Genomic DNA, 9,283 nt, shown 5'->3' with positions numbered 1-9,283 from the left:
TTTGTTTGGGTCTGGCTTGGTGTCCCTGTGGTGTCCCAGGTTTATCCCACTGCCCCGTCCCCCGTTACTGCCCGAGTCCGCGAGCCCCGCCAGCAGCAAGAGGAGCTCCGCGAGGGGCAGAAGCTACTGGGGGCGCAGAGCTGAGCCTCGCAGGCCACTCCTGCCGCCCCAGGCCCGAGCCCCCTCCTCGGCGCTGCCCCGGCCCGGGGTCAGCTGCCCCGATCGGAGACCCGACGCAGGGGCGTGAGGGAACCGCCCTCCAGAACACACGACTTCCTCTGCGGCGTCTGGAGGCCCCCGGCCCCGCCCCGGTCCTGGTCCCGGCCCCGCCCCGGCCCCGTCACCATAAAATGTGCGCGCTCCGCCCGCCTGTGTGAGGCAGTTTCCCGACCCGGCGGTTCCGGCACCCAGGTACTCTGGACCCCTGACCCACTCGGAAAAGGAGCGGGGAGCCCCTGGTTAGAGGGGCGGGGGCGCCGGGGAGCGGGGGGACACGAGACGGGGGGTCCGGAGTTGAGACCTGGAGGGTGGGGATCGGGGACCGAGGACCGGAGGTGGGGTCGGGGTCGAAGACCAGGTGCTGACAGATGAGTCGGGGCTGAGGGTCGGAGGTGGGCTCAGGGGGCGAGGAAGGGGCGCCGAGGGGCCGGAGGTGGGGTCGGGGCTGAGGGCTGGGTGCTGGGTGCTGCGTCGGGGCTGAGGGTCGGAGGTGCGGTCGCGGTGAGGACCAGGTGGGGTCGGGCTGGGTGCCAAGACCCCGGCAGGGGGCGGAGAGGACCGGGCGCCCCGCCGCGGCTTAGGTTTCGTTTTCCGGCGGCCTCGCGGTTTCGCTTTTCTGGAGCCTCTGGCCCGCCCCTCCAGGTGGCCACTCCGGCCTTGTCTCTGCAGGGTCCAGCCTGAGACGCCGTCCAGGCCTGGATGCTGGCTCAACACCTGTGACTTCACGTGTTTCCACCACCAGCTACATCTGTAGTCACAACCACAACCACCTTTGCCAAGAAATCCACACCCAGGCGTCGTCTGTGGCCACAGGCCCCCATCTACATCCGGGACCACCCCACACTTCTAACACCTGAGTCACACCTGTGATACCTGACCCAACACCTGTGGTCACAACTCGACCACCTGTGGTGGGACAGGAAAAAATCTCTCACCTGCGGTGACACCTGACGGCCATCTGTGACCAAAGCCCTTCACCCGGCCTGTCTCAGTCCCTGTCCCTTTCCTGCAGTGGGTGGGAGCGATGGCCTTGGCTTCTGAGAGGTGAGCGCCTGGCCCGCCCCCGGGGTGTCCGCCAGAGGGTCTCATGCCCGGCCCTGACTCGCGTGGCCGTTCCACCCACAGAGGGACCCCACGCGTGCTGTTCGGAGAGTGGCTTCTGCACGAGATCAGCAGCGGCCGCTACGAGGGGCTGCGGTGGCTGGATGCGGCCCGTACGCGCTTCCGCGTGCCCTGGAAACACTTCGCACGCAAGGATCTGGAAGAGGCTGACGCGCACATCTTCAAGGTGGGACTCCGGCCCCCAGGGGGGAGCTTGGCCTGAAACACTGTGGGCCCACACTCTTGTCCTTCCCTGCAGGCGTGGGCTGTGGCCCGCGGCAGGTGGCCACCCAGCAACTGCGCGGGCACCCAGCCGCCCCCCGAGGCACCAGAGCGCGCCGGCTGGAAAACTAACTTCCGCTGCGCCCTGCACAGCACGCGGCGCTTCGTGATGCTGCAGGACAACTCGGGAGACCCCGCGGATCCGCACAAGGTGTTTGCGGTCAGCCCCGCGCCGGGAAGAAGAGGTGAGAGCGCCCCGCGGAGGAGGGCTGCTGTCTGCCCGTGGGAGGGACGGTCCAAGCGAAAAAGCAGCAAAGGCAGAGGGCGTGGCGACTTTGGGGTCCCATCTGTGATTTTAAAAACTGGATGAGAGTCCCTTCTCCCTCTCCCTAAGGCCATCGCCCTGGGCTGGTGTGGTGCCAGCTCCCAGGTGATGGGGGTCACTGAAGGGAAGCTGACGGGGAGTTTTTGGAGTAGTGAACCCTAGGGCATGCTCCCCACTCCCCTCAAAGAATGCTACTCAGGAGTTCACCCCCAGGTCTCACCGCCCCGAGTCTCAGGTCCCAATGCCCCCTCCCCCAAGGCCCAGGCAGCGACAGAACAGAAGAGGCCCCTGCAGATGGCTGGCCCATGAGGGTAAGGTGCCCCCTGCCTGCCTCTCTCCCCCTGCGCATTGGGTCCCACCTCCTGCCAGGCTGGGGACTACTTTTGCTGGCCCTGTCTTCCTGCAGGGTGAGCCTCCTGGGCCATTCCTGGGAGGAGAAGCTGGTGAGAGGCCCACACCTGCATTGGATTGGGCTTCAGCAACTAGGCAGAGCCCTGAGCCCTGTACCTCAAACCCTCTTCCCGCCCGGGCTGGTGACACCAGGGACCTTCTGCACCAGGCTCTGCAGCAGAGCCACCTTGGAGACGATTTGCTGGAAGCAGCATGGAGGATGGATCCGGCCCCCCAGCAGCCTTCCGGTAAGAGACAGGAGGGAGGAGGGGCAGGTGAGGCAAGTAGGACAGACACAGACAGGAGGGGCAGGGGTCACCACCAGATTGACCCAAGGGCAGCCCTGGGCAGGCATGTGTTGGAGGAGCAAGGGGTAGACTCTCTGCCCTCCAGGGTCCCATGCCAGGAGCCCTAAGGGTGAGGGGGGTAGGGGTGTGGGTGAGGAATAGTAGCTGCCAGCCCCAGGGGCACAGGACTACAGGATGGCAATGGGGGGGGGGGGCGGTTGCCAGATTTGGTGGGCCCACCGTCTTCCTCCCCCCTCAGGCCCAGTGCTGGCTTGTGAGGAGCTATACTTGCCGTGGGCAGTGGAGGCGGCCCCCAACCCCCCACCACAGCCCCCCGACCAGGCCCTGATGACAGGTAGGAGAGGGGCTGGGAACAGTGAGGGAGAGAAGGGCTGGTCTATCAGGTATCAGCTCAGCTCAGGCCCTTCTTCCTCAGATGCCTGCCAGACTCCCGCCTCAGAGCCCACGCAGGAGGTGGGGCCTGCGCCCTCTCTCCTCACCTGTACCCCACTGGCAGGTCAGCAGCTGGGGGTGGGGCAAAGGCCAGCCAGGGCCCTTGCCCCAGCCAGCGGCTCATGGGTTTATCTGTGCAGAACCTGGCCTGGCGGTCTTGGAGGTGACCATCCTGTACAAGGGCCGCCTGGTGCTGCAGGAAGTAGTGGGCCGCACGAGCTGCGTGCTCCTGTACCAGCCCCCTGGCCCCGCTGCCGAGGCCACAGACGTGCAGCTGGTGGCCTTCCCCAGCCCAGCCGAGCTCCCCGACCAGAAGCAGCTTCGCTACACGGAGGAGCTGCTGCGACACGTGGATCCGGGGCTGCAGCTGGAGCTGCGCGGAGGCAGCCTGTGGGCGCGGCGCCTGGGCAAATGTAAGGTGTACTGGGAGGTGGGCGGCCCCCTGGGCTCTGCCAGCCCCTCCAGCCACGCCTGCCTGCTGCATAGGAACTTCGACACTCCCATCTTCGACTTCGGAGTCTTCTTCAGGGGTCAGTGGTGCACCCGCCCAGGGGGCTGCTCCTGAGCCCAGGGCACCTGCCCCCTAGCTCACCGGAGCCTTGTCTGCAGAGCTGGTGGAATTCCGGGAACGGCGGCGCCAGGGCTCCCCGCACTATACCATCTACCTGGGCTTTGGGCAGGACCTGTCTGCTGGGAGGCCGAAGGAGAAGAGCCTGGTCCTGGTGAAGGTGAGGGCTGCCACCCTGCTGGGCTGTCCCGGCGCCTGCTCCATGGCCATGCCAGGCTAACTGTCCTGCCCCCTCCCACAGCTGGAGCCATGGCTCTGCAGGGCGTATCATGAAGGCGCGCAGCGTGAGGGCACGTCCTCCCTGGACAGCAGCAGCCTCGGCCTCTGCCTGTCCAGCTCCAACAGCCTGTACGATGACATCAACCACTTCCTCATGGAGCTGGGGCAGCCTGCCTAGCCCCCCCGTCCCCAACTGAATAAAAACCATCCCAAGCATCGGTGGTGGCATTCTGCTGAGGGGCTGGGTCTGAGGAGGGCACAGAGCTGTCAGGCCAGGATGGCTGGAGGGCGGCCTGGGATGGCCAGGCCTGAGCTTCATGGGGCTGCGGAAGGGAGGCGGGCACCACCCCCTGCATCTTCACAATTAAGAAATTCAGGCCGCAGGTATTTGTAGCACCAAAAAAAAACTACTCAGAAAACAATGTTTTTAAGGCAGGAGACAACCAGGAGGAGGCACTGCTCAGTCCGAGGCACCAAGGAAAAGGGTCCTCAGGGACGGGGGAGCATCTCTGCCAGCAGGCCCCAGGCCCTGCCAATGCTGCTCTGCCTGCGGAAAATGCGAGCAATTTTACAAGAGGGCAACAGTCGTGACACAGCAAGTCCCTAAGTAACAAACCCCTCCACAGAGCTGCCGGCCTGCTGCCGGCAGGGGGGCCTGCTGCCGGCTTTATCACCGGACGCCACCCTTTCAAATATCGAGTCAGTCAAGAAGTTTCTAAAGATAGTCCGTGTTTGATAAATTAGAACACAATGGAAACAGTGTACCTCTATAATATACATATAAAAAGTCCAGTTAACTGCGAGCAAGCCAGGCGCTCAGACCACGTGATCACAGGAACCCTGCGCCAGCCCCTCCAGGGCAGACCCTCCGCCCTGGCGGTGCCCCCGCTGCAGGCTGTCTCAGCCCTCGGCCTCCTGGGGGGGCAGTCCCTCCTCTGGGTCCACCTTCTTGTACCTCCGCATGTGCCTGTACTTCTCCACGTAGGCCTTCACCAGGTTCGCCACCTTCATGGGGTTGATTTCTCCACTTTTGCTATGGCAGATCTGGGGGAAGAGGAACGATGACAGACAGCCTTGTTGCTGTACGAGTACCCTTCCCACAGCCTGGACCCAGGAGTCCTTGTCTGTGCCTCCTCTTTGCTGGGGTCTAAGGGGACAGCTCGCTGCGACCCGTCAGGGCCCTCGTGTCCAGTGACACACTCCGCCTGCTCATGGGGCCCTGGAGGCTTCAGGACCAAGGGTGCAATGGTCGGGAGACCTGCCCCCACACACAAGCCTGCTAATTCTCCCATCTGTGGGGCAAGGTGGCTGGAGCATCTAACGTCCTCTCTGGTCTTTAATCGGCACGGCAGACACTCCTCAGGTGCCCAAAATGCTGTCCCCTCTACCCCCCTCCCCATTCTTCCAGGCCAAGGTCGCTCAACCAGTAAGGGGCAGAGCTGACTCTGGGGCTGGCTGCCAACCCCAAGGAGCTGCCTTGACTCAGAGAAGCAGCGGCCCAGACAGCCAGCATCTAGGATAATACCTGAAAAGCACCGTGGACACAGGTCTGGACACCTCACCCAGGTGACAACTGACACCTGACTGGTCCTCAAAGCACGAACGTGCAGGCTGCTGGTCCGCCCCCCACCCCCGCAGGCCCCCCACCTTCTGCACAGCCTTGCGCAGGATGTCCTTGTACTCCTCCTTGGTGATCTCCCTCTTCTGATAGAAGGGCTTGATGGCCAGCTTCACCTCCTCCACCGCCCGCTCTTGCATGTGCAGCTTCTTCAAGTACTAGGAGCAAGGACGGGGGTGACGCCTGGCACCGCACAGTGAGAGGGGCCACGTCCACGACACGTGCGTGCCTGCACCCATCCTCACCCATCCCAGCCCCTCCAAAATGGACAGGTGGCTGGGCCAGGGGCAGGACTCACCTCCTCATTCTTGGCTTTCTCCCCGGAGGGTTTTGAAACAGTGGTTTTCTCCTCCATGTCGTTGGTCATGGGGGCTGGGATGGCTGGCTCTGAGGCTGTGGTCAGGGCAGTGGGCGCTGGGATCAAGCCCTGGGCACCTCCACAGCCCACCAGGGGGAGGCTGCCCTGCAGAAGAAACTGGACTGCAGGCTGGCTGATCGGTGCATAGGGTGGGCCACTCGAGGGCAGAGCCAGGGGCACAGGCAGGGCTGGGCTGTAAACCTGGCAAGAGGACACCTTGCTCAGCTGGGCAAAAAGCCCAGCCCCCCACTCGTCCTGCCCAGATACTGGGAGCCCCTGCTCTGGAAACACAAGAGGGCTTAGCAGAAAGGAAGTAGAAGTGGCTGAGATGGGGGGCTGCTCCCCTAGCCCTGGGCGTGGCACACACAGCACTGGCCCAAGGGCTGGCTCCTAGCATGACATCACACACAAAATCACACATGTGCTCCAGCCCACACACCCACCTGAGAGGCATCTACGTCGGGGAACACAGGCTCGGGAAGTGCCTGGCTGGGAGGCGGCGGCTCAGAGAACGGCAGCTCCTGGCGGAAGGTGGCTGGGCCCGAGTCCTCTGCGTCCCAGGCTGTGTCCCTGGGTTTCAGTGGCCTGTGCAGTAGCACTCCTGAAGCAGAGAAGCAGGGGCGGGTGCTCCATGGACACTCCTGACCGGGAAGTCCCACAGGCCCAGTGCCCACCCCACCCCCACAGGGACTGGATACTCAGCCTCTGGAAGTCAAACCCTGTAGGGTGAGTGCTAGGGGCCGCCAGGGCCAGAGACCCAGACTCACGCGGTGCTCGGTCCTCAGCCAGGGTGCTGTCCTCCTCCTCCTGAAGGTTCCAGGTGACCCTCTTCACTGGAGCCTTCAACCGCAGCAGAGGTGTCTGAGGGGTGGCTTCCTCGGGCTTGGCCCCCTCACCTGCCTGAGGCCCCACCTCCCTCCCTACTCCCAGTGTCCCCACAGCCTGACTCGCCCCTGTGGCGTCCTGCTCCAGGGGGACCCTCTCAGGGGGGCGCTCTGCTAGAGGTGAGGGCTGTGGGTCGTCACTGTGGATCAGGGACACCTCCCTCTGGATGGCAGCCAGGGCCCGGCCAGTGTCCAGGCCCACATCACAGGCACGGCCTGGCACAGGCGGGAGGAGACCAAGCGGGGCACGCTCTGGGGAAGAGTCCGTGCTCTCGGGGGAGGGTGGGGAGCTCATGTCATCCAGCTGGATGAAGACGGCCTCACTGGAGAAATCCTCAAAGACGTGGCCCGCCTCCACAGAGTCGCCATAGTCCAGGTCGTCGGGGACACTCTCAGCCGGCACCTCGGGCACGGGGGGCGCCTCTGTGGGGGCCTCCTCTACCCCAGCCGCAGGCACCTCCACCTGTGCCAGGGCAGGTGGCCTGGTCGTGGGACTTCCATCCTGCCCAGGCACATCGTGTGTAGGGGGAGGGGACGGCTCCTTTGCAGGTGGCTTCCTGTACGGGGAGCAGGAGCGTGTCCCAGGCTGCCTCTCGTGGGAGCGGGGCCGCCGCTGCTCCCGGGCCCGCTGCTCCATGCTCGGAGACCGGGACCTCCACACCCTCCTCTCTCGTGAGTGCCGCCGCCCTCGTGGCCGAGACACACCCTCCTTCCTGTTGGTCCGCTCACGACTCCGCTCACGCCTGCGCTTGTGCCTCCGGGAACGCTCCAGGCTGCTGGGTGGGGAGCACTCACGCCCTCGGGACCTGGACGGCGAGCGCTGCGCCTTCTTCTTCCTGCCCTCGTGGTGCTCGTGGGAGGAGCTGCTGGGGCTGGCAGACCGGGAGCGGGACCTGCGTGCGCGGCCCCAAGAGCCCCGCTTCTTCTCACGGCCCTTGTCCTTGGCCTTCTTTCTCTTGGCCCTGTCACGGCTGCTGGAACCCTCGCTGGAGGACCGCCGGGCCCTGGCCTTGGGCCGGTGCTTCCTGATGTGGGGCTCACCGGCTGACGGGGAGGCTGATCGCGAGCTCCTCTCCCTGGAGCGGGACGCGGAGTGGCTGCGGGACCGTGTCCTCCTTGGCTCGCTGGCGGAGGCCTTTCCCTTCTTGACTCCCTTCTGACCGCAGAAGCTGTCGTCGGAGTGGGCAGGGGATGGCGAGCGCAGCTCCACAATGCGATGGGTGGTGGGCGGCAGCGTGTCCGGGCTTGGTGGGGTGTCTGGCTCCGTGACCGTCACACAGGTGACCGTGCGTGCCTTGGAGCCGAAGAAGGTGCTGTGCCGAGGCACGTCCTCATCCTCACCCTCAACTTCCTCGGGTGCCCCCAGCCCCTCTGGCTCCAGGTCCGAGGCTGACCCGTAGGCCGCCCCATCCTGGAGCCTGAGCACGCTGGAGGCGGGCCTCTGAGAGGGCTCCGGCCCTGCCCCGAAAGCATCCTCTACGGTGTAAGTGGTGACGCAGCGCACTGTCTGGCAGGCTGGGGCCTTGGGGCTACGGATGGAGATGGTCCGTGTGATCTCGGAGGGCAGGAGGCTAGAGCCCAGCCTCTCAGGACTGCTGCCGGCGGAGCTGGAGTCTGAGCCTGTGGGGTCGAACGGGTCGTAGATCTCGCTCTTGAGCTGTTTGGTCTTTTTGAGGGAGAAGAGGGGCGACGGGTTCTCTTTCCTTTGGACCTTGTTGTCGACAGGCCGGAATGTGTTACAGAACCCGGGGCTGGGGAGCCGGCTGGAGTGGGCTGTGTTTCCGGGAATATTAATCCTAAAGCTCTCAAAGGTTGACCCCGTGCCCTTCCCCCTTGTGGCTCCAATGGCAGCCAGGCTGCTGTGGGAACCGGGAGCTGTGGGTTGGGGCCCTCCTGGGGGTGCGCCGGGCTCCTGTGGGGCCCGGCCGCTGGGCTGGCCTTCTGCCTGCGCCCCACGGCCTGGCTGTGTGGTGCCCTCCCTGCCTGTCAGCCGGCTGATGCAGGAGCTGGGGATCTCAACACTGGGTCCACGGGCCGGGGCTGAGTCCACACGACCACCGCCAGCGTCTCTCTTGATCTTTGGTATCCTGGGCAGCTCAGAAACGTCCCTTCTCCTGGGAGCTGGCTTCACCGGATGCCCCAGCACTGGGCGTCTGGATAGTGAGTGCAAGTCACTACTGGGGGTCTTGGGGGACATGGAACTCGCAGGTGAAGCATGCTTGCTATCTCTGTTAAACTGGCGCTGGGCACCTCTGTGTGAACCAAGTGTGCTGTTAGCCAAGTTCTGAGCCTGGACAGCCCCAGCCTGCGGGGCCGCAGAAGGGCCCAATCTCACTGCTGGCCTCGCTGTGTACGCGGGAACCCAGGAGGCTGGGGCTGGGGTGGGCCTGCTGTGGAAGGTCATGGCTGAGCTCTGGAGCCCGCTCCCAGTGAGGCCGCCTGCTGGACTCCCTGAGGGCAGCGTTGTGGGCTGCCGGCAGTCAGGCCTGCAGTCCCAGGCCCCACTGGACACCCTGAGGGAGTTCTGCTGGAAAGGAGCCGGAGCTGAAACGAGAGAGTGAATGGCAGGTACTTAAGAGCAGACCCTCCTGATTCGAGGCCCCGGGTCCCAGTGGCCTGGGGGCTCTGGATGCTTCCTC

At 64.8% G+C, this 9,283-nt stretch overlaps 2 protein-coding genes across 9 annotated transcripts in view; one reads left to right on the top strand and one right to left on the bottom strand.

Moving 5' to 3' along the window:
* Positions 1 to 328: 328 nt before the first annotated feature.
* IRF7 (interferon regulatory factor 7) lies at positions 329 to 4,799 on the top strand. Of its 5 annotated transcripts, none has more exons than XM_064287504.1 (9): positions 329 to 411; positions 889 to 1,507; positions 1,580 to 1,787; positions 2,126 to 2,178; positions 2,274 to 2,505; positions 2,804 to 3,061; positions 3,138 to 3,527; positions 3,607 to 3,725; positions 3,807 to 4,799. In XM_064287504.1, the coding sequence occupies exons 2-9, from the start codon at positions 1,307 to 1,309 to the stop codon at positions 3,960 to 3,962; spliced, it is 1,617 nt and encodes a 538-aa protein (XP_064143574.1). In that variant the 5' UTR covers positions 329 to 411; positions 889 to 1,306; the 3' UTR covers positions 3,963 to 4,799. The 5 variants fall into 5 exon arrangements, with proteins under 5 accessions (XP_064143574.1, XP_064143573.1, XP_064143576.1 ...); XM_064287506.1 differs by lacking the exon at positions 329 to 411 and having other exon boundaries at positions 684 to 1,263; positions 1,345 to 1,507; XM_064287507.1 differs by lacking the exon at positions 329 to 411 and having other exon boundaries at positions 684 to 1,507; positions 2,804 to 2,899; positions 2,981 to 3,061.
* Positions 4,497 to 9,283, bottom strand: part of PHRF1 (PHD and ring finger domains 1) — a 35,495-nt gene continuing 30,708 nt past the window's right edge. For all 4 annotated transcript variants that reach the window (XM_064287501.1, XM_064287500.1, XM_010602357.3 and 1 more), the window contains 5 exons: positions 6,528 to 9,188; positions 6,204 to 6,361; positions 5,701 to 5,961; positions 5,432 to 5,560; positions 4,497 to 4,828 (listed from right to left, as the gene is read on the bottom strand). In XM_064287501.1, the coding sequence (XP_064143571.1) occupies positions 4,685 to 4,828; positions 5,432 to 5,560; positions 5,701 to 5,961; positions 6,204 to 6,361; positions 6,528 to 9,188 (3,353 nt within the window). In that variant the 3' untranslated portion in view covers positions 4,497 to 4,684. The remainder of the gene's footprint in view (positions 4,829 to 5,431; positions 5,561 to 5,700; positions 5,962 to 6,203; positions 6,362 to 6,527; positions 9,189 to 9,283) is intronic.

The sequence above is a fragment of the Loxodonta africana genome, chromosome 7 (genome assembly GCF_030014295.1).
Source record: "Loxodonta africana isolate mLoxAfr1 chromosome 7, mLoxAfr1.hap2, whole genome shotgun sequence".
NCBI lineage: Eukaryota > Metazoa > Chordata > Mammalia > Proboscidea > Elephantidae > Loxodonta > Loxodonta africana.
This window is presented reverse-complemented; position numbering and strand designations above follow the sequence as displayed.

What these genes read in the sequence shown, in the direction of transcription:
- IRF7 (XM_064287504.1), top strand. Translation starts at nt 1,307, where the DNA reads ATGCCCGGCCCTGACTCGCGTGGCCGTTCCACCCACAGAGGGACCCCA. An exon ending in CCCCGCGCCGGGAAGAAGAG is followed by an intron (nt 1,788 to 2,125) that starts GTGAGAGCGCCC and finishes CCCTCCCCCAAG; the next exon opens with GCCCAGGCAGCGACAGAACA. An exon ending in CACCTGTACCCCACTGGCAG is followed by an intron (nt 3,062 to 3,137) that starts GTCAGCAGCTGG and finishes TTATCTGTGCAG; the next exon opens with AACCTGGCCTGGCGGTCTTG.